Source organism: Fundulus heteroclitus, chromosome 20 (assembly GCF_011125445.2).
Source record: "Fundulus heteroclitus isolate FHET01 chromosome 20, MU-UCD_Fhet_4.1, whole genome shotgun sequence".
Classification (NCBI taxonomy): Eukaryota; Metazoa; Chordata; class Actinopteri; order Cyprinodontiformes; family Fundulidae; genus Fundulus; species Fundulus heteroclitus.
Window position 1 is genome coordinate 28,935,808 of NC_046380.1, and position 23,665 is coordinate 28,959,472.

At 41.9% G+C, this 23,665-nt stretch overlaps 2 protein-coding genes across 3 annotated transcripts; one reads left to right on the forward strand and one right to left on the reverse strand.

The window, feature by feature from the left end:
• Nucleotides 1-311: 311 nt before the first annotated feature.
• On the reverse strand, nucleotides 312-6,787 carry b3galt6 (UDP-Gal:betaGal beta 1,3-galactosyltransferase polypeptide 6). Of its 2 annotated transcripts, XM_012870538.3 has the most exons (3): nucleotides 6,771-6,787; nucleotides 5,866-6,153; nucleotides 312-4,841 (listed from the first exon to the last, which is right to left on the reverse strand). In XM_012870538.3, exon 3 carries the CDS (start codon nucleotides 4,835-4,837, stop codon nucleotides 3,818-3,820), a length of 1,020 nt encoding a protein of 339 aa, XP_012725992.2. In that variant the 5' UTR covers nucleotides 4,838-4,841; nucleotides 5,866-6,153; nucleotides 6,771-6,787; the 3' UTR covers nucleotides 312-3,817. The 2 variants fall into 2 exon arrangements, with proteins under 2 accessions (XP_012725992.2, XP_036007296.1); XM_036151403.1 differs by lacking the exon at nucleotides 6,771-6,787 and having other exon boundaries at nucleotides 5,866-6,217.
• Nucleotides 6,768-18,318, forward strand: dnajc16l (DnaJ (Hsp40) homolog, subfamily C, member 16 like). Its single transcript, XM_012870536.3, has 15 exons — nucleotides 6,768-7,187; nucleotides 7,351-7,417; nucleotides 7,551-7,696; nucleotides 10,067-10,242; nucleotides 10,478-10,662; nucleotides 10,814-10,918; nucleotides 12,693-12,851; nucleotides 12,953-13,083; nucleotides 13,864-14,041; nucleotides 14,227-14,409; nucleotides 14,522-14,598; nucleotides 14,940-15,020; nucleotides 15,109-15,204; nucleotides 16,549-16,719; nucleotides 16,806-18,318. Exons 1-15 carry the CDS (start codon nucleotides 7,000-7,002, stop codon nucleotides 17,272-17,274), a joined length of 2,412 nt encoding a protein of 803 aa, XP_012725990.2. The 5' UTR covers nucleotides 6,768-6,999; the 3' UTR covers nucleotides 17,275-18,318.
• The last annotated feature ends 5,347 nt before the right edge of the window (nucleotides 18,319-23,665 follow it).

A 23,665-nucleotide genomic window follows, 5' to 3' on the forward strand; every position in this document is an offset into this window, starting at 1 on the left:
AAATCTGATTGAGTGTGGTATGACCTCATATGTAGGGTTCAGGCCCAAAAAAGCCTAAAATATTGTTGAACTATAACAATTCTGCAAAAGGCTCGTTGACAGCTATCCCACAAAGCTCATGGTGGTTCATTTTTCCTTAAATGACACCATTTGAAGATTAATTTGATATTTACTCTGGGTTTTTGGTCCAATGTTAATAATCGAGAAACGTGCTACAAAAAGAAATCTTTAAGAGGGCAAATTCTTTTCGTCCACAGGATTGTATTTGACCAGGGCAACGCTTAAAAAGATTACACGCATTAAAACACATGTCAGGTTTTTTTTTTTTTTTTTAATAAAACATGTAGGGTGAATGAATGATCACATGTGAAACAACCACAGAACCCTCATTAGAACCGCACAATAATCTCCTTGCATGTACCTTAAAGTGACAGCGTTACATCATTCAAAAAGAAACGTAACTTGAGCTGTGAAAACTAAACTTGGACTTTTCTCGAATTATCTGAGGATGAAACACACCGAGCTGAAACCCGACGCATCTGCTCAACCAGAGGAGGTTGCGTCGCGCGGATCGAGGCGTTTTCGTAAAACTTCACGAAGCTTTGACACGTTACAGACATAAAAAAATAATAATTAAAAATAGGGAGAAACACATCGTGGGAAAACAACTATAAAGAAAGAGACAACGCTGGAATTTGAAAGCAATTCAAACAAAGGGAAAAAGTGCTGTGTGTGCGGTTTACAAACGTTCATGAGCAGCACAATAAATAAACAAACAAACAAAAAAAAACTCTTGTACTGCTAGTGTTCATCCGAACGTTCTCACATTGGTTTGAGTTTAAGGAACAGGAAGGCCTTATTTCAACAAAGCATAATCAATCGTTCTCTTTTGCACAACCTTCACAACATAAACTTGTGCACCGCTGTTCGTAAACAATTTCTTAACACAAAAGAACGTTTTCCCGTCCATCATTTCTGTTCACTCAGTCCGACGTGTTCCGAGGCAACGTCCACTGCACTTGAGTCTGTACTGTGCTGCCGTGTTTGCTGCAGAATAAGTTAATAATAATAAATAAATCACACACACAAAAAAAATACTTTGCACAAAATAAAAAGAGGGAAAAAAAGCCAATATGGCGCGGTAATCTCACAACAACACTAACAGGACCTTTAAATATTTCTGCCGATGAGGGTTCAGCAGGTGAAGCACGTACAGATTTAAGTCACCGAGGTTGTAAACTGGGGATCACGGCGAGGTTCAAGCAGTAAACGACTCAAAAAGCAAACAGGACCGACATTGGCTTTTGATTCAGGAGGTGAGGTGAAAACAATTGAGCCAAGTCTAACGTAAAAACCGTAGGTAGTAAAACTTGAGTGACTACACCCACACGTAAAAAAATGTACAGCTAGTTTATAAAAAAAAACAAACATCTATTTATGAAAACCGATAAGTTTGTGTTTGTGCATTGGTGTCACATTGAAATCTGCAAAGACTAAACAGACAGACCTGGACTTGAGGCTAAATTACGACGAGCATTTCAAACCGACATTCAGCTTTGTTGAACGTTTTTTTTCTAAATCACACGGACAGAAAAACGACACATAACGCTATCTTTCCAATCTCTTGACTAACGAGATCGGAAGATGTTTAAATGCCCCCCAAACTATGTGGGGGATCGGTTTTTGAGGTCACCCGGTTTGAACGGGAGACAAATATTTGCACCAAAGTGGTTGCGGTGCTTGCTTCTAAAAAAGGAACCCGGTCGGTTTTCCCACAGCCCAATATTGAGTTCTGTGCCAGATCATTATGCCGCTCATCCGGTGTTCAAACCTACATCCGTTTTATTTGTGGATCCCATTATTTCTCTGGGTGTCCCTACAAAAGAGGCCCGGAAAGTGATGTGCTTTGTAAAAAAGATTAAATAAATAAAAAAAAAATAACATAAAATTACATTATTATTATTGAACACTGAAGACATCGAGTGAAATTAATTAAAAGATTTTCCCTACAACTCTGATCCTTTCCGTCCTAATGATGACCTCATCACTTAGGATCGTCGTTCCCAAGAGTTTTAATACATGGCAATGAAAATATTACAGCCTATTACAGCCTTGCTATATTGGACACACACTGAAACGGTGCTATTACAATTTAGTATGTTGCGCAACTCTACTACAAAGTACCAAGTTCATCTATTAACTCTTTTTTTGTTTATTTGCTTCTTTCACTGTTTTTAACTGTTGTTTTAAATGGATTGACGGGGGCGGGATTTATTATCACTGTCTAATATTATTACAAGACCAGCTGGGTTTGAGAAATATCTCAGAGATGCCATCTTACAGGCAGAACCTATACAAATACCGTCTGTAAGCACAGCTCTACGTGCCCAGATGACCTGCATAAACTACACAAAGGGTGAATATGGAAAGCCCTCTTTGGCATTTATCACACGCTCATCAAACAGTGTTACAAGCGCCACCTGGTAATTATTTGGCGACACCACCCACTAAACGTAATAGGCAGCACCTAGTGTTCAAGAAGTCCAGCCAAATGAGCCAGGTTTCATTGCAATAGTTTAAAGAGAGAGGAGTTATTAATTATGCACCACTAGATGTTTGGCAGGTGTTTAACCAAGGCTTACTTTTTGAATGCCTGCTGGTTCCTATTAATTGACTCTTGTCATTTATAAGTCATAAGTGTGTAGTTATGCTAAATAATGTCCATTATGGCTTTTTCACAATATCAAGAGGAAAAAGCCAACGAGACAAGGAGCCTGCGTTATTCCACTGCTTTGCTGACTTAATTAAAGGAGCAATAAGCAAGAAATTTACTGCAAAATCAACCAAAAAAAAATTCTCATTTGTCACCTAGGATGGAAGTAACGTTCCCCATAAACATTCAGTCCTCTCCCTCAACCATGTCTTAGTCACGATTTTCTCCTGTCCCAACCTAGAGGTACCGTCCAACACTACTTCGGTGCAGGGTTCAGCCCGTGTTTCCTTCCTGGTTCCTGAGCCAATCACACCAGGGTTCCCAGAAAAAAAAAAGTGCGCACCATTTGACGTTTTATCTTGGCAAAAGAGCAGCAGCCTGCTAACACAGAGACGCAGACCAGAAGTAGAACAAAACACAACAGAATCTATCTATAATGCGTAAGTAAAAATTCACAACAGCCACACGCCGTTTAGACAGTACACTAGATCGTTGTGAATGGCAGGCCGTTGTGCCGATTTGAGCCACTAGGTGTCAGTGTTACTTATTGCTCCTTTAATGCTGAAGCTCAGCGTTTTAAAAAGGTTTTTTTTTGTCCTCAATTATGCAGCTGAAAATAAAAACACAAAACTAACTCAGCTTTTTTTTTTTTATAAGCGAAGCTCAAGACATTTTGACGGTTTCTCAGTCTCCCAACAGCTACCGCCGCCTCCTGATCGAAGAACTTCTTTCCTCTGGCTCAGCTAAGAGCTGGTGGGACAGCACCACCTCACCGGTGCCGGTGCTAGTGAACGAGGGAACCCAAAGAACAGGTGCCAAGTGAGGGTCCTCAGTTTAACACTGAATCCGGTTTGTCGTTGGTGGGGGGTGGTGGTGGTGGGGGGAGGGGGGTGGGGTGGACGATGCTTTTTCGAAAGTTTTGCATGAAATGTCCAATTAGAGTATTATTTATGTTCTGACATCTAGTACCAGTTGCACAATTTTATCCACAATCATCCACACAGATAGAGATACGACGAGGGGTGGGGGGATTAGCTTTCCTCACTTTGTATTAAAATATATCTTATAGGAAATCAAATATCTGCCCAGTGAAAAGGACAGCGACTATGGAATCCCATCTTTTCTTTGGCAGCACTGCGAGGGCGGCACGCTCCAGTCGTAAACGTAGGACAGCCGCAGCTTGACCTCCTCCTTGCAGAGCCTCCCGTCCCGCTGCAGGGTCTGGTGCTTCTCCAGCATGTCCTCCAGGCTCTGCTTGTGCGTCACCAGGTACTTGTTGCTGCAGCCGCGGGACTTGTACTCCGTGTCGAAGCGCGGGTCGTGCGTCCGCCGCACGTCCACCGGCGCCAGCCAGGCGCCCAGCGACACGTCCTCGCTTTGCCACGTCTTGAGGTAGCCCGCGTTGAGATGCACGTAGCGGACCAGGTCTGCCGAGAGGATGTAGCCCCCGCCCAGGGCATAGGGCAGGTAGTAGTCGCAGAGGTCCCACGAGCTTTCGCGCCACTTCCCGGCGGACTTCACTCGGCCTCTGCCCGAAAAGAAGCCCCAGTACAACCTGCTCGGCTCCTTCCCCTTCAGCTCCTCTTTGAGGAGGTCCAAGCGAGCAAACGTGTCGTCGTCCGCTTTGAAGACAAACTTGAAGTCCACGTTCTGGTCTAGCCAGGAGTACATATGCAGCAGCTTGAGTGTCAAGTTCTCATAAGAATCCCGGAGGTCGGGCAGTAAGAGCAAGTCCTTGTGGCGTCCCTGCTCCGTGTTCAGGTTCTGAAGGTCTTCGCTGGAAAGGCCCTGAGTCCCGACCACGAACATGGCCAGCACATCAGAGTCCCGCTTGGCGAGCCAGGTGCTGCGGATGATGCTCCTGCGTTCTGTGTACTTGGGCCCAGTCGTGACGAGGACCACGAGAAACGCCGACAGGTCTTTGGAAGCGGAGGCAGGACTCTGGCGGTCTGGATGGAAATGCAAAGACTTGGTGTGGGGAGCCAAGCCTGGAGGGTCCAGGTGACCCTGCTTCAGCGTCTCTGACGTGCACTTGGCCAAGAAGACAAGGACGACGGCAAAACTGCACACCGTGCCGATGACCAGAGCCGTCTTGTGGCGACATACCAGACGGAAGAGATTCATGGTGCTGGACGTGGGGAGAAGAACACAAAGGTTTCTTAGTATTGACAATTTAATATTCCAAAAGACATTTTGCAAACAGATTTCTTCTGATATGACTGATAGGAAGAAAGCTCATATTCTTTTTTTTTTTAAAGAAAAACTGCTGGCAAAGAGCTGCAGCTGGTCAATGCATATTTAAATTAGTAAAATATTTATTGGTTTATACATCTGATAGACTAATACTCAAGGGTTAATGTCAGCATTCCTATTTTTTTTCATGTCAAAGTCCCATACTTTGCACCTCTGCTGAACTTTCCATAGAGACTGGATCTTCCAGAGCTCTTGGTCTGTTCTTTGCTCATTTGTAAAGCTAAAGTACAAAAGTTACCACTGAAGACTTCTCTACAGAGGTCGGGGTTTCATTAAGGAATCGTCAAAAACAGCAGACTGCTAGGAGATTTTTAGACAGATGGATGGAGACATGGACATAACTGTTTGGCCACACAGATGAATAAACAAACCGAGGAATGGATTGACAGAGCGGTGGACAGATCAATGGATGGATGGATGGATGGATATATACATAGACGGATGGAAAATAAATGTTTGGATGCAAAGATTGATAGATGGACGAATGGATGGATAAACAGATTGATGGATGGTAAAACGGATGGATGGACATATGGATCAAGAGAGGATGGATCAGTGGATGCCAGACAAATGGATGTACCGATGAATGGATGAACAGAAAGACTAATGGAAGGATGGATGAATAAATACATGGGCAAATGAATGAACTGATGGAGAAATAGATTGATGGACCAGTGATCGGGCGGATAAACTTGTCAGTTTTCCAGACTGTGTGTGAAGCCTGCACTATAACCTACCCTATCATAATAATAGATGTAATTAAAACTAAGGCTGTTCTCTCTCTTTAATAACAGTCCGGGGTGGCATGATGCTGCTAAGACAACCTACACACCGGCTGAGCAGCAGATGGCGCGCCGACGCTGTCACCGCATGTCATGAGAAGATGTTTAATGTCTTACCTTTGCTGGGTAAAGGCAGCCCGTCCCTTGGATGATGCAGGCAGGTCGGGCCACGGGAAGGAAAACAGCCGCGCACGGCTAGCGTTAGCTACCCAGACAAAACCACCTGCGCACTTTGGGAGCGGAGCGCAGACGCACAGCGCCTGTTCATGTTGGGCTGGTCGGGAAACGCGTCGGGCTCGATCACAGGGGTCACAGTGAAAAAGCTGCAAGCTTCATTTTGTGATCTGATCAATTCATCTTCAGTGTCGTAGCGGGGAACCCAATCAGCGCTGGCTGGCTCTGTGTCTGTGGAAGAGACCGACGTCAGAAGGGGAAACGGAAGTGAAGCGACCCCCCCGTGCTTGAGGTAAATTAAAAACGCAAAGAAAACATTTAACTGTGTTTTTATGTCATTTATAGAAATCTAAACGTAAATGTATATGAACACAAAAAAATAAAAAAATAAAAATAAACGTAAAAAACACCGGCAGAGGAATCAATGTTTGATATTAAAATAACCATCTAGTGTTGAAAACAGACGCGAGCATGCGCACTACTGTCAGAGCCACACCGGATGTGGGGTAGAGGCTACCACAGGGGTTTCAAATTTAAAGCACTGAAGTGAAAATAACTTTTTTTCTCTCTGTGTTTGACATTAAATCAGACAAAATATTTCCTAGTTTTGATAAGTAGGACTTACCAAAATTAATTCTTTTTGCGAAGAACAGCTAGGATTAAGATTTTTTTAAATGTTTTATCTACATTTTCCAATGTCAGATCTTAACTGTCGGAAATAATTTCACCTAAATTAAAACTAAAAAAAAAGTCTCCACCTGCATTGACCATCATTCTTAAATCACAGTTTAGGGAGGCACAAAATAAGCGCGAGAAGAAGATGAAGATTTTATTTTGAACAGCCAAACCGGAAGTGTTGCTTTCCGTAGCCCTCTTCGGCTGTCATGACATTGTCGGCTTGCAAATGTCCATCATCTGTTAAGGAAACGATGGCCTCGTCGTGGTAGAGCAGCTTTGTGTTGGCTGGACTTTAGCTCGACGCTGGGAGTCTTCCCTGAGCCGACCATGTGAGGGCTTTCCTCCGCTGTGTGGGAGCTCACTGCCGTAACGTCAGGCGGTAACCGCGGCACTGGCACGATGACGGCGCGGCGCACCGGTTGGACTGCTCGGGCATGTCCACTGTCTCTCGCCATTTTTCTGCTGCTTAGTAGTCTCCATGTGGGGCAATCGACTCATGAGTTTGACCCGTATAAAGCTCTGGGTGTCACCAGGAGCGCCAGCCAGGCAGAAATCAAGCGGGCGTACAAGAACCTGGCCAGAGAATGGTGAGGAACACAAGTGTGTGAGAGGCCATTATACACTGCTGTCTTATTCAGCAAAAAATAAACAAATAAATAAAAATAATTTAATGCCCTATGTGATTGTTGCATTTGGCTAAATCTATGCGGAACGCGTTATTTATCAATTCCTACGATTTTTCTTCTTTAGGCACCCAGACAAGAACAAGGACCCCGGTGCTGAAGACATGTTTATAAAGATTTCTAAATCATACGAGGTACGTGGGGAAATAAAAAACTGTCTAAATGAATCTCACAGGCTACACCTGTTTGTTTTCTCACTCCCTGCTCGGTTTCATTATTATCCAAAATGAAATCTGAAGTCTTCCTCACTTCTGCTTTTACTCACAGATCCTGTCTAATGAGGAGCGGAGGGCCAACTTTGACCGCTATGGGCAGACGGATGAAAACCAGCCTTTCGGACAGTCCCGGCATCACGGCTTCCGCCACTTTGACAACAGCTTCTACTTCGATGAGGCTTTTTTCCATTTCCCCAGGTATTCTGTGCTTTTTCTTGCCGGTTGTCAACGCTGCACAGGTGATGGCCACAGCTTCAGAGTGGACTTTACACCAAAATATCGAGCATCATTATCACTCGGATCCAAATTGTTTGTGTGAAGTGGAAAATCAGTGTGTCTCAGTATTGAGCCTTGAAGCCCACCTTTTGTGATTTTTCAGAAAACAGGGAGAACTTGCACGCAGTGCTTACGACTTGAGAGCTGGTATGAAAACCGGCCTGTGGCTCAGTGTGAAAGGCCTGTATCTGAAAGCCTTTGGCGTATTTCATGATCCACAGTGTCTAGCTATCGAACACCAAAGTGTTCAAAATTAAATAAAAAGGACATCATGAAATAATAATCTACTTGAATAAATCAGATATAAATATTTAAAGTGACAATTAAATTGTGAAATAAATCGATGCTTATAAAATTATCAGCTCATAATAAAATATTTTTCATTCTTTTAAAATTAATGTGAAATAAAAAAATATTTCACATTAATATTTTTCACAATAAAATCAAATTATTATGTATAGCTATTTTTATTCAATTCCATCCATTTAAAAAAAAAAGAAAAGAAAAAGCCCTCTTTTATTTTCATGATGGTGTTTTTTCCCAATGGCCTTTTTATTTGCTAATGACACGTTTCAGCTGGATCACTTCACCTGCCAATCAAGAGAAACAGGGATGAGCAGTATGACTGGCTCCTTCTTTACCCAGACCAGAGTAATCCAACACAGAGTTTAAAGTCAGACCTGAAGCTTCTAATTCAGAGCTGCATCCTTTGAAGGACCCGGTTTTGCAGCATTACTGCAGCTCACTGAATTTACAGCGCTTTCTTGTAAAAAAAATTATTCAAACCCACATCATTTTCCAACTATTCAAATTCTCCAACTGCAGGCGTGTATGAAGCTTCATTGCGCGGTTTGCAGTCACAACGAGCCACAGCAGCTGTCTGTGAGACTGCGGAAGTGGAAAATGAATCACGGCTCCCTCAAGTAACCGGAGAACTGCGTTCACGCACAGAATAAGGACAAAAAAGACAAGAAGTTGCTTTACTGAAAATGAATAAATCGGTGGACCTTTACATATTCATTATGGCTCATAATCGTGTTTTTTTATTTTTTTATATTTTATCATCTTTCATTTTGTTCTCATTCATTAATTAACCAAATGTTTATTTTTGTGTTGGTATAGAAATATACCACTACAGATTCATTGACAACAAATTTGTGCAGTTTATTAGTAAAACCTTTTCCAACCTAAACACTACCTTTCTGAGCAAAGTTTAAATCAATTTATTTGTAGAGAATAATAATAATGAACTACCTGAACAGTTTGAGATCTGAATTATTTCCTAATTGTGGAAAGCCAGCAGGAGTGTGTCAGGAGAAAGGCGTTCTCTCTCGGCATGGAGAGCCTGTGCCGCCAGGTCAGCTGGACGGCAACGAGGCGAGCCGGGGGCTGCGGCCCCAGCACATCCGAGCATTTTTTTAAATCAAGCGATATGTCAACACACTGAGCAGATATTTCGGGTTAACATGTTGGGTTACCGTTGCTAACTTCTTGCTTAAAACCTTTAATAAAGTTAAAGTCAAAGAAGTATCCAACTTTGATAACAGCTTTTCGCTCTTCTCCACCATTGCTGTTTTCGGTTGAAAAATTCTCCTCGACCCGCAGTGACAGATTTGTCGGCTGCATTTCCAGCCTTCGTTACCCGCTGTGACATCATCTGTCTACAAATACAGCCTTTGAAGGATTCAGCCCAGGAAACACTCTATAGTAAGCTGTTTATGGAGGCGCCAGGAAAAACGCTTTTTAAGAATCTGCCAAAGGGAGCACAGGTTCAAACCACGGACGGTGATTGGCAGGCGAAGTTATTCTGCTGAAAAGTGTCATTAAGAAATAAAAAGGCCTATGGGAAAAACACCAATTCAAATTCAATTCAGTTTTATTTATATAGGGACAATTCACAACACATGTCATCTCGAAGCATCTCGAAGTTTTGACAAGCAGCATTCACTCCTGGAAGAAGCATAGAGCCACAGGGACAGTTGTCTGCATTGGCCATGGCTTTGCAGCAATCCCTCATACTGAGCATGCATGAAGCGACAGTGGAGAGGAAAACTCCCCGTTAACAGTAAGGAAAACCTCCGGCAGAACCATTAAAGATGCGGGAAGTGCATTTTTGTCTGTCTAATTTGAGACATATTTGACAAGCATTCTTGCTTGCTTTGTTGTCGAAGGGAATGAAGTAGAATTGCGGAAGAAATTCCTGCTTTTTTTTTTTTTTAGCTGCAGAGCTTCTTTCTGGCCAACCCAGAGAAAAAAAACAACTTCTTTTTTTATTATCTGATTCTGTTTCAGGTCCAGGGACTTTGCAGACAGCAAGTACATGCTGCACCATGCCCAGTTTAACAGCGATGTTCTCCCAGACAGCCACAAGAGGCCATACCTTATCAAAGTGACATCTGAGTGGTGCCTTGCCTGCATCCACATTGAGCCTGTGTGGAAGGAGACGGTGCAGGAGCTGGAACCTTTGGGTACAACTTGGATTTTCTGTTTAAACATAGCATAATATTCTACGCTTAATGATGAAACCGATACTGTACCGTAGCCTGTGAAGTTGTCCTGTTTAAAATTCAATTCAAGCCAGTTCACTTTCAGATATGACAAAAGAAAATGAAAGGGAGAAATGGTAAACTTTTATCACCTCAGCATGTTGGTCCCCTCCCTCCCCCCCTCATTGTATCTTTATTTATGTTAATATTAACTCAGGTGTGGGCATCGGCATTGTGGACCTGGGCTATGAGCGCCGCTTGGCCAACCAGCTGGGAGCTTATCGGGCTCCCTCCATCATCGGGCTGGTGAACGGGAGGGTGACCTTCTTCCACCAGGCGGTGGTACGGGAGCACCTGCGCCAGTTTGTGGAGGACCTGCTGCCTCACAACCTGGTGGAGAGGGTAACTGCACCTTCATTTCAGACAAGAGAGACAAAAGTTTTTCCTTTTGTTTTTTAGGCAATCTGAAGTCTAAATACAAAGCAGGTGTAATACCTTTTTGTGAAGCGTACACTGTGTTAATGTATCTAACTTCTATGATGTTCTTTTGCAGGTCAACGACGACAACTATCAGGCTTTTCTTGACGGTTGGCATGTAGGAAATAAGCCCAGTCTGCTGCTGTTTGACCAGATTCCTGCTGTGCCTTTTCTGTTTAAGGTAAAGGCATCTGCTGGCCGCTGGACTTCAGCAGTCTCAAGGAGTGTTTACTGTGAATCTTTTAACTGGATTTTATGTATTATTAACCTTCACACACTGTTTTTTGTTCATCACGTAGGGAAGATTTAGTCCAAGCTTTCATCTGTATGGGATAGTCATGGTCTGCCAAATTTATTCTAATGGGGCTCGAAAAGGCACGTGATTTTGCAATGCATTGTGGGATGCATACGCCATTTTTCGGAGCAACAGATTTTGTTTACAAATGCGATTGAACCATGGGAGCATGATAACTGGACAAAGGATTTACATGACATGCCGCCCACCGACGTTCTGACAAGCTGAGCCTGCTATCCATCTTGTCAATTTAGCTAGTTTTGATTCTGACGAGTAATTAAAAAAAACTTTCCATCTTTAAGGGCTCATGGACAAAGCAACTTTGGGTGCGTCCAGGATCTCCAAATATTTCCTTTAAACAGAAGACTCATAATTTCAGAGATCCGTGAACAACACACCTTCACCTCACAGTGCTCCTCCTCTGCTCTGGTGTCTACTAAACACATTTGTTTAAAATGATTTTAAACCTAAACCCACTCTGCATTTATGTTGGAAGCATTTAGGGGCTAATTAGGTAATTCATGAAGCAGGGAAATTTCACAACGGGTCTCTTACTTTCACATTGTTTGCTAGCCTTAGCTCACTAGGCTAGTGCTAGCAGTCTGCTTAAAGCTCAGTGTAAAACAGCATAAGAAGCTTTGAGAAACACACATGCCCATTGTTACTTTTAAAATTACTGCAGTTATAATGAAATATCACAGATAACCTCCAGGGAGTGAGGACAATTTATGATGTAAAGTCTAAATTAATCTGGAGGAAATGGAGGATGTCTTTGATTGCCACCCTCAGGTGGTTAGGCTAGCGCTAGTAGTCTGCTAAAAGCTCTGTGTAAAACAGCACAACAAGCCTTAAATTAAACTTATCAAAAATGCCGTGAACACACACATACACACACACACGGGATATGGTGTTGAAACTGAGGGATGGTCTCACGGATGCTATCCAGAGTACATTTTAGCATCTCTCTGTTAGTTCAGAGATCTGAGCTCTGACATTGATTCCACTTTGGAAAACTGAAAATTCTCAACCCATCGTTCTTTTCCCCGAAGTGATCGTGTGAACAAGTGTAACGGTTAATAATACGGCACATCTGTACCATGTTTTTAACTTTTAAGTTGAAGGCGGTGTAAACAAACAAAAGCCTGTTTACTGACGCCCAGGTATCCCACAATGCAGTGTGGTTGTTACGTCACCCTTTCAATCCCCATCACTAACTGACTTGCGTGAATCAAAAAACAAAACTGCTTGATTTTGACTATGTTTGATCTGCTAGATGGTTCAGATTCTTTGTGGTCATAAAAACTATGACATTTTACAGAATTAGATTTAAGCCCTTAAAAAGCTGTAAAAAAAAAGGGGGGGGCATGTCATGCAAAATCCACATTATTAGTCTTTTAAATACATTTTGTTGTGTACTTTAGAGGTGCAGAAAAGTCAAATGTAGCCTGTCCAGGTGCCGTGTAGATATGTTTATATTTAAAGAAGTTTGAAAATGCATATTTTTAGTTTTGGTGCTCAACACGTCAATTTCAAACCATTTGACAGGTCAAAAATGTTGGATCCTATTAGAAGTGTCTACGTAATGCTTTAAGGCTGCTGTTATTTTGTCTGCTCTTATATTTCTCTTAAAACCTGATTGTAAATTGTTACCATTCTCCAGTTGACAGCATTTGCCTTTAGAGACTACGTGCACTTTGGCTACGTGGATCAAGGTGAAACACACAACACTAAGCTCCTACGGCAGTTTAACATCAACACCTACGCTCCCACCATGCTGTTGTTTAAGGAGGACACAGAGAAGCCTGTAGACATCATCCAGGTACAACTTGCAAAAGCCAATTTCTTTAAATTCAAACAAATTTAGATTTGTCATTTTTGTAGAGAATAACACAAACCCGTCTTGACGTTTGCCTCTTCCAGGCCAGAGGGATGAAGAAACAGCTGATGGACGAGTTTGTTTCGAACAACAAGTTCCTGCAGGTGCCGCGGCTCGTCAACCAGCAGCTTTTTGATGAGCTGTGTCCTGTTAAACAGTTCCACCGGCGCAGGAAGTAAGCAGAGTTCACTTGTTTTTCTTCTGAGCTAAGCACATTAGTGCACATCTCGCTGTGCCTCCTACATGGCTTGTGGAAAATTGCCCAAAAAAAAAAAAACTCCCAAGGATATGATTTCTTCTCGTCATTCTTCTATTAATGCCAGATTCGTGGAATGCATCGCTAATAGTGTACTGTGGCCAGCCTCTCCCACATGAGCTGTGGATCTCTGCATGTTGTCCAGAGCCACCATTAGCCTTTTAGCTGCTTCTCTGAGTAATGCTAACTTTGCCCAAGCTGTTATTTTATTTGGACAGCCAAGTCTTGGCTAGGGTTGCAGCGGTACGGTACTCTCTCCAATTTTTGGATAATGCATTAAACAGAGATGCTGTGAGATGCTCAAAGCCTGGGGTATTGTCTCCTAAACCTAACCCAAGTTAAAACTTCTTCATGTGTTCCTTGGTTTTCACGACATTGTTTGTTTATTAAAGTCCTCTAACAAACCTCTGAGGCCTTCAGATACCGGCCGGATTTATACTGAGATTAAATTACACACAGGAGGACTTTACTTACTAACTAGATGACTTCTGAAGGCATTGGGTTACACTGGATTTTATTGAGTGTCAGAAAAGAAACCAGTGGATCCTTTTTCTTCTGCTGAAATATTGTTTGCTACTCTGTGTCCATCACATAAGATCCCAATTAAATATGCTAAAGTTGGTGGTTGTAATGAGGCACAATGTATCCTGTAATTGTCCAGCAGTTGGATTTAGTGTTTACATTTTTTTTTTTTTTCAGGTACTGTGTGCTCCTCATCACCGGGGAGGATGAAGCCTTCCTCCCGGGCAATAAGGCCTTTGTGGACTTCGCCACGGTTAACAAAAAAGACGTTCTACGGTTTGCATACGTCTACCAGCGTCAGCAGCAGCCTCTCTGTCAGGCACTTCTACAAACCCAGGCCAGCACCTTTCCTCAGGTCAGTTCCAGCCACAAAGCCAGTAAGCACCAAGGACAAGACGATCCTTTTCTTCCCCCGCGCTTCCTTATCGACGGAACGCAGAAGCCGTATCAGATTTGCTGTTTCGGATTACAGACACGTGCCGACCAACGTGCCGCTGCGCCTCGGTTTACAGTAAAAGTGCTCTCCGGTAACCCTGACAGGTGGTGATTCTGGAGAGGCGGAGTCAGGCAGGCAGGGTGCTGTACCGCTCCGTGAGCGGCGGCTGGAACGGGAGCGAGGAGGACAAGTACCGGCTCCACGAGCAGCTGGAGCTCCTGCAGAAAGACCCCACCTACCTGAGCTCCGACGCAACCTTACCGGAGCTCAACAACGAGATGGCTCCCGTAAGTCCCAGGCGGCCTGACCTGACCTGAGCTCAGGGTTTTGCTTTGCGGTCATGTTTAATTTTTAATAGTCTTTGTTTTCTTCCCCTTCTGATTTTGATCTTTTCTGCAGATATTCATTGTTCAGTGGATGAACGCTGCCTACGATTACATCCTTCAAATATATGATGGCCTTCTCTACTCAAACTGGTGAGACGGTACTCCCCCAGCAAGCTGCCGAATGTGAGAGAGATATACATTGTTGGTTGAAACAACATGAGAAGCTGCCGTAAGATCTTGAGGCTGTTTTAGTCCTCATTTAGTCTGTCCCATTAAAGCTGCAATGCTCCTGTTTGAAAGCGGCACAAGTAGAGGCTAATATTACTCTGCAGGGACTTTGTTCGGAGTTACTAATGGGGCAAATCAATATAAACACTTCTATCTTTGAAACATTTGTCTATATATATATATATATATATATATATATATATATATATATATATATACACACACACAAATATACATATATAATATATACTTTTTTTTTCTAGGCGAGAGATGATGCCCATTCTGTCCTTGATCTTCTCAGCTCTCTTTATTCTGTTTGGTACCGTCATCATTCAGGCTTTCAGGTGAGATGCAATGACGTCAATCTGTTTTAATGAATAATATTTTCTTCTGTTTCGTGTGACCTCATAGTTCATAGTCGTTTGTTCACAGCGAGCCAAGCGAGAGCAAGCCTCACAAGCCGAAGCCAAAAGAGCAAAACACGAGTCAAACTGAGGATGACGCGTCAAGCAGAGCAAGTACCTCAAGGTAATGCAGGAACAAGGAAATTAGGACAAGTCGCACCTAGCTTATGCGGATGTTCTGGACGATCTACTAGTATCGTTTTCACAACAAAAAGTCCAAATTGTTGTATTTGTATTTCTGTGACCGTTTGCTCAAATGTTGACATCGGTCAGGTAGGACGTTTTTTTTATTAGAGTTTAGAGCTAACTAATATGTTGGTATTTTACATTTTCTTAGCCTGAAAATAAAACATCAACATTATAGCCTCTTAGAAACATAGCTATACAGGCTTTGTTTGATTTTTGCTGACTCTAGCTGCTACAGAGCATGTCCGAACACAAATGGCTCAATTTTCTGCAGCGGGTGAGTTTTATATCAGCAATTACTGGTTTAATTTCTAAGACTGCTTATATATTAGATCTGATACCCCTGTGCACCACAGTTTTAATCCTTATGAGGTCAGAACTATGTAAAACCTCCTGTTATAAGACAACAGAGGACATTTACTACCACCTTGTGGTAGCTTACTTTTTCACTTTGCTGTTTCTTTAGCTTCACAGCGCTCCTGTCATGCTCAGCAGGATTTCTGATTGATTGGGATATTCTATTTTGTACTCAAATGTACAAAATATTCCCCTTGATAGAAAGAAAATCAAACATTTTTGTGAAATCAGTTTATTTTTTTATTGATTTAAATATTTGATTGACTTTTTCGGACCTTCTAACTAGTAATCAATGACTTTGTATTCCTGGCGAATCAATATAAAGTGATAATGGTGTCCATCGGCCACTAGGCTGAATGAGGACTTTTGTTAGAGCTGCAGCAGAGAGGCATAAGGTCTCCATGACCACCATACTTTCTACATAGCCTGTAGCTTTTTTTTTAAGAGGCGTGCCAGAATCAATTTTTTTTTTTTTTTTTTTTTTTTTTTTTAGTCCTGCCCCTTTGATTACGTAAATGTACGGAGTTCGCCAAACTCTTTTGGGACTTTAATGTGAAGTATGCGCTTTGGTCACATGTGCCTATGATCGCGTTTTCTCTGCAACGCTCACTATAGGTTTGTTTGGCACGAAGCAAAGGACGGATGTGTGGAAGATCTGTGAGGCTGTGGGCTTTTTGGGGCTTCCTAAACGTCTAGGAACCTTGTTAGAGTGCATGGTGTCGTGAAATCTGTGAAATACCGGGGGATTTGAAACAAAAATCTGGTGGAGTCTATCTGGAAACTTAAAATGAATCATAATCATTATCTTGAAGACAGCTATGGCGTCCCTAATAATTATTCCCACCTAAATAAAAGTGTTGAAATGAATAGTTTATGTTTCACTTTAACTTTGCTCTGCTCTACTGTTTCTCCTCGGTTTGTGCAGCCGTCCTCCCAAGAAGGACTTTGTGGAAGTGACCGAGCTGACAGACATCACCTACACCAGCAACCTGGTCAGACTGAGACCGGGTCACATCAACGTTGTCCTGGTGCTCACCAATGCCTCCAAGAACGCCTTGCTCCGGAAGTTTGCCAAGGAGGTTTTCTCTTTCTCTGGGTGAGTCTCCGGACCCAATCCGCGCTTCATGACTTATCTGCTGCTTACTTCCTGTTGTTAATCCTCAAATCGCTGTCCCACCTTAGCACTCAGACACTCCACTTCTCCTTCCTCAACGCCGACAAGCACCGCCACTGGATGCCTTCGCTCCTCCGCTCGGCCTGTCCCGCCGGACCGAGCGAAAGCCACTCAGACGACGAGGAGTCCTCCGACTACACGGGCCACGTCCTGGCCCTCAACGGCTACAAGAAATACTTCTGCCTCTTTAGGCCCGTCTTCACCGGGGACGACCCCAACGACTCGTCGTCCGACACCTCCGACTGCAAGAGGAAATCGCGCTCCAGGTCCAGGTCCAGCTCCCATTCCCGCTCCCGCTCCCATTCCAGGGAAGACGGCGCCGTGCCCAGGAGGGGCTCGAGCCGGGCCACGAGCATAGAGGTCCACCACAAGCTGGACAGGCTGGGGTTGTGGATGGAGAGGCTGATGGAGGGCACCCTGCCCAGATTGTACGTCTCGTCGTGGCCTACGCTGGACGACGCCTCGACGGAGAGCTGAGGTCCGAGTGAAAAAAACAGCGTCACCTTCTGGTTTGCCTCCTGAACCAAGAAAGCTAAAAAAAAACACAACTGTTTTTTTAAATAACCGTTTAAGTTCTGTTAGGTAAACGTAGCGCGGCACTGATCTGCTGGCACCGACGGTGTTGGTGAGCAGCAACACCCTGCAGGAGGAGAGTGAGGGTTAAAAATGCAAACGTACACATCGCTTCATCGTAGTCACAGTCTGTATGAAGATGCTGCCGCCGCGTCTGTTAACGCCAGGAAAACTCTTTTGCTAAAGCAGCAGAAACGCTGTTGAGCGTCTGTATTTGTGTCAATGCGATCGAGTACCATTGGTTTTTAGTTATTAATCCGTCATAATTACATCGGGAAGACGGGGTGCAGACACCCCCCTGCTCTGTCGGGGCCCAGACACGAACACTGTTTGCGTCGCAGCTGAATGCGTTTGAAAAAGGAGCAGAAACAAACACTAAATGACTAAGAACGAGTAGAAGAGAACAGAGCGACCAGTTCTGAGAATGATGAAAACCCCTCCAGAGCCATGAAAGCTTTTCAGACATCATGCTTTATATGTGAGATCTACATTTAGCCTGTATATTGGGTCATAAAGCGTGGGATAATTAACGTCCGAAAAAAAAATCAGGCACATGTTGGGCTAAACCCCAGATACAATGTTAAACAGCTGTATGAGCGAGATCAAGTTGTCTTAAAGTTGCGTTAACGAGCCATCCACACGCCCACTAGAACTCATGGCTAAGAGAATATATCAAAAACCTAATAAGAGAGAAGAACGCCTGAAGCGAAGAGAGATTTTTCTTTGTTCCTCCTGTCTCTTCTCTTTTCACGTCGGCATGTCAGCTATAAGAATTTGTCTGAGGCGAAGAGAATGCTGTTTTTCTTCTTAAATACTAATTTGTCTTTGTGTGTACACATCCTTTCTTAATCTGACCCCGGGAGTTTGATTCCCTGCCGGAACCGCCATCTCTTATTTATTAGATGAAGTCATGCAGTGTGGGAAACGGGCTTTTTTTTTTTTTTTTTTTTTTTTTTGCACTACTTAAATTATTTAAAGATTCATCGGCCTCCGACATGCGCTCCAAGCTTCGAAACTCTTTCAACTCTGACATCTCTGTAGAGTTAGATTTTTTTTTTTTTAGCATGTGGTCTGAAGGAATAGAGTTAAGCTCAGGATTATTCGTACCTCTGGCAGATTTAGATTTAAAGTTATTTTCAAGCAACCAAGCTTGTTTATAATCTCCTTTCAGGAGAAGACTATCAAATGTAACTTATTTTCTGTGCTTTTTTTTAACATTTTCACAAAATAAATGCCGTATTTAGAAATAATTTATACCTTTCTTAGTAATCAGTGGAAAAAAAACCCTTCAAATACTCCTTAATGTTGCCAAACAGCATTTTGAATGTTTTCACTGTGATTTTTTTTTGAGCATTCATCTTTTGAAATGAGATCCAAGTCTTTGAGGTTGGAGGGCCTCCCCATCATCGCACTGATCTTTCAGATTCTCCTCGAGACGCTACCTGGGCCGCTCCAAAGAGTTATTATTTTCAGTCAGAGGAAATTCATGTTAGAACCATTGCAACTATGTGTTTCTTTAACTCCAAATCTGCCAGGGGTATGAATGATTTGCAGTTAAATAATAATCCACTAATAATCTCCCCTGTTTTAATTTTTCCTCAATTTTTGACCTGATGAATATTAATGTTTGCAACTGCTACAAGTCGTTTTATACAATAAATAAGCATAATGGGAGATGGTCATTTTAAAAACTGAAGATGATCTTGATTGTCAAATTTTGTTTGGAAGAAACAATCCGAGCATCTTTACTGTTAATCTCAGAGTGTATGCTTGGAGTAGATAGACTTTGACAACGCTGCTGGATAAATGTCGTTTAAATGTTCTTCACTCATTGCTTAAATATTTCACTCTTCCTGAAGTCTGATTTTTTTAACTATCAATAATACTTTGCCGCTTAACTAATATACATTCTCCGTACACTGAAACTACAAAGGATTTTTCTTAACTGTACAAAATGAAGATGGACTCATTTTCAAAAAAAAAGTTTTATTTATTTAAATGTGTGCATCAATTTCTGCTTTGCTTCTTTGAACTAATAAATATTTTTACCTACATTAACCCTGCGTCCATTGTTTTTGAATCCTTGGTGTAGAACCTGAAAACAAATCTCCTCTTTTGTTAGGCTTTGTCAATTTTACAATGCCGATAGTGTAAATTTAAATAACATTTACAGAGAGCGGACAGCACAAAAGTAGATATTAACCATAAACATAACTTAATAAATAGGCAAACAAATCACACTATAAAAAAAATAAAATTTCCACAAAATCACAAGTGCCACAACTAAACGTTTTTGTTTCTTTGAAATTAACATTGTTGAAGCATTTTTTATTTATGTTTGGAACTCCACACTACTCCAGACATTTTGAATTGAGAAAGCTTCCTAGAATAGAAGTCCAGTTGGCTTTTCTTTTTCCCTTTTTTTGGATATGTTTTTTTATATATGTATTTTTTTGGATACATATATATGCTGGTTATGATGTCTTATGAACTATTATGTAGTATGAAAAAAGATGCATTATAACACAAACTCAGAGGCTGTTGGGATTGTTGGACGGCTTCGTCTTGGACAGATCTTCAGGGCCAAGAGAAACGGGCTACAGTCACCTTCAGGTTTGAGTATTCTAGCTTTGAAAGATAAACTTCCCACTTACACCCAAACTAGTTGAAACAAGGAAATATTAAAAAGTACGTGTAGATCTATTTTACACGGTAGAGTCACAACTTGATAAAAAGATGCCAGCATTAGCAGCTGAGGTTCTCAGGCCTGTGCACAGCAGTATGTGTTACCCATACAGCATATCTATTAGTTGGTTTAACCTCGGGTTGCCAAATGTCCCCTGTTAGCCGGGATCTCCCGTTTTTTGACTGAATCTGCAATTTGTTTTTACAAACACTAGATGGCACTCCTCCTCTTCCTTACCTAGACCTAAGTAGAAGTCAAACAAAATGTACGTAGACGCGTCTGTGTGCTGGACACTGAGCTGCTCAGTGGTGCTGGAGCGCATCCTGCGGAACCACCATATTGGATGGGTCTCTCCTACTCTAGGGTGGCATAGCAGCCAACCAGAGAAAACGCAGAGGAAGCAACTTTGCTCGTGTTTTCGGCAGCTTACGGTTGCAACTTGCAATAACCGGTGATGCCGAAAGTAGATCACGTGGTGCAAATCACCATTTTGGGTCTGAAGACGACTCTTTGAGGACAATGCAGTCGTTTCATGTGACATTTTTGAGCCACAAGGTGAAAATATTTGATCTAAAAAGACCTAAAATCACACTACCACCTTAAATAAATGACTAATCACCAATTTTCGTTTCTTAAAACAAATATGGTAGTCATTTTGACTTCCATTCATCCATCCATCCATCTATCCATTTTCCGTCATGCTTATCCCTGTTAAGGGGTGCTGGTGTCTATTTCCAGCATTCAATGGGCGAGAGGCAGGGTACACCCAGGACAGGTCGCCAGCAGGGCGTCATTTTGACTTATTAAACTGAAATGTCCTTAAACAGCAGCAGCTGGTTTAATTCAACTGCTTTGTTGAATTTGTTTGATATATTTGCACTCTAAAATGTCTAAAAGCACCAAGTAATGTTAAAATGTCTATTTCATGACTTCATTTTATCTGAAAGTATGTTTCTGAACAAGTAAGCAATCAGTTATGCTTGGTGTCTGATGTTATTTTTATTTATTTTTTTTACCTCACAGCAGCTGTTGGTGAAGTTGTAAAAAATACAATAAAGAAAGAGTTATGAAAATGTCCAATGTTGTTATCATTATTTTTTGCTTATTTACTGTAAAAAAACAACAACAATGTCACATCAAGGTGCTATCTTTAATGAAAGGCAGGCATCTATTTTTTTGTTATTTTATATTTATTTTGGGTATATAAGAATATTATTTTCCATTCATTTCACATTTGTGTCAATACCCGCTCTGCCCAGTCCTCTCAAATGTCGGGTCCTGCAATTTATTTCACTCAAAACAATTGCTTGTGGCAATTTTAATAAGTTTTAAGCAGAAAATATTACAAAAACAGTGATGGCCCTGTCATTTTTGGTGTCAGTTATGACACAGAGGTGCAAGCATAGACATTATATACGTAGATGCCTCATTACGTATAAAAATAAATGTATGGATGAATTTTTCAAGATCCTGCTGAGACATTAGTCCTTTAATCCCTTTAATTTTTCGGGAGATAGAAGGCAGACTTAGTAACTCTCTTTATGTTTCTCTGAAGGTTAAGTTCTGAATCCATCATGCTACCAAGATTTCGGCTATGGTCTGTGGTTTCTAGCTGTAGCAAATGAAGCTGTGTGCTAACTCTTGATCGATCTTCCTCTGGACCAAAAAATATTGCTTTAGTTTTGTTTTAATTCAGCTGAAGAAAATTATGGCACATCCATGTATTGATCTGTTCAAAGCATCTAGCAAATACTCTAATAGGGATATGGTCACCCGGTGACATTGTAATGTATAGCTGTGTGTCTTCTGCATAGTTATGCATAGATCTGAGCTAACTGGAGCATGTAGATATTGAATAGGAGGGGCCCCAAGATGGAACCTTGTGGGACCCCACTTGTAATTTTTGTAGTCTCTGATTTAAAGTTACCTACTGACACATAAAAGTCCCTGTTCTTCAAGTAGGATTTAAACCAGTCAAACACTGTACCAGAAAGACCAGCCCAGTTTTCCAGACGCTCTAATAAAATTGAGTGATCAACAGTATCAAATGTTGCACTGAGGTCAAATAATACCAGCACATTGGTTGCTGCAAAGTCTGTTTTAATACGGATGTCATTGAACACCTTGATCCGGGCTGTTTCAGTACTGTGGTGAGCACGAAAACCTTACTGGAAAGCAACAAAGCAGCAGGTCACTGCTAACAAACGCAATTTAACATTTTGCTGTAAGGTATTCAAGGTCTGGTGAGCAGAAGGTTCAGACGGTCTTTGTTGTTGTGCACCAGGTGTTGTGAATATAGATTGTGTGAAATGTATTAACGTTGATCCCTTTTTATACGCTTGTATGAAGGTTTAGCATGTTTTTATATGCTTCTATATGCTTTTATATGCTTCAAAGTAGAATGTGAGTAGATTAGGGTAAAATGTGCTGTTCGTGCAAGGTACCGGAGGAGAGTCCCAAGGCCAGGTCAGCAATTAGCAGAGGAAATGTTTTCAAGGCCACCGCCAGCGAACCAAGAAATAAGAACAACAACTCCATTTATGGTATACCAGATGTTAGGGAGTATAAAGGAACTGTATACGTCATTATGTTCGTGTGACTCTGAAAGTACTCTTTTGAAGTTAATAAAACAAGCTGGAACGGCAGGGAGAGTCAGAGTCAGAGCTGCGGCCCGCAGATGCGGCGGGCGCACCTGCTCTCCCTTCGCGAAGGTGAAACTGAATTATGCGTCCATGGCTGAGGTTTTGATTTAAGTCCTGCACACGAATTAACGAACCCGGGGAAGCAAAGATGGCTTCAAAAATTGCCAGTCTTCCTGCTCTGCTTTTCTCCAATCTGCACTGAACATTGTGCGCTCCTCCACCTCCATCACTTCGTCGGGGACGCTGCCGTCTAACAACGATTCTGTGAAAATCCTTACACAGCTGTCCATCTTACGAGCAGTGATTCTTGACCAGATCTCGTCAAGTTTGTCGGCGAGGGATCTTACGCTGGCCAGAATGAGTCTCGGAAGTGTTGCTCTGTATGGGTTAGTTTTTATGATTTTCAAGATGATTCAAAGTGCTGTACGTGAACAAAAAAACATTACAGACATAGGAAAAGATAAACATTACATCAACAAAGGAATAAGCTAAGTAAATCCTTGACTAGACTTAAACACTTAATTGTTTCTATTCATAATAAGAAATACACTAAATATAATCTTGGGAATTTTTGATCTAAAGTAACTTATCCAACTTTTCTTTTCTAAAGCTACAACTAAAATAACTTCTTTCGTTTCACTGGAACAAGCTTCATCATTAAAAATTCAAAGCTTAAGCATTTCTATTCACACATTACTCAAAGCTACAAGTTAAGGTCTCTGATCTGACCTTTTTAAATTACAGCTAAAATAGGAGAATTGTTTGTATTCATAATAAAGTCTCACTGGAATGGGCTTCAGGTCTCTGATCTCACCTTTCTGACACTACAGCTAAAACAGAAAGCAGCAGAGTAAGGGAACAAAGCATTAAAGGCTGTTTTGTCTGTGTGTGTGTGCGCGCGCCTGTGTGTTGTAGTGTAGTGCATGTGTGTTAGTCTGTGACTTGTGCCAGCAAGTTCAGGACCCGA

What these genes read in the sequence shown, in the direction of transcription:
- dnajc16l (XM_012870536.3), top strand. Translation starts at nt 7,000, where the DNA reads ATGACGGCGCGGCGCACCGGTTGGACTGCTCGGGCATGTCCACTGTCT. An exon ending in AGCCTGTAGACATCATCCAG is followed by an intron (nt 12,852 to 12,952) that starts GTACAACTTGCA and finishes TGCCTCTTCCAG; the next exon opens with GCCAGAGGGATGAAGAAACA. An exon ending in CAGTTCCACCGGCGCAGGAA is followed by an intron (nt 13,084 to 13,863) that starts GTAAGCAGAGTT and finishes TTTTTTTTTCAG; the next exon opens with GTACTGTGTGCTCCTCATCA.
- b3galt6 (XM_012870538.3), bottom strand. Translation starts at nt 4,837, where the DNA reads ATGAATCTCTTCCGTCTGGTATGTCGCCACAAGACGGCTCTGGTCATC.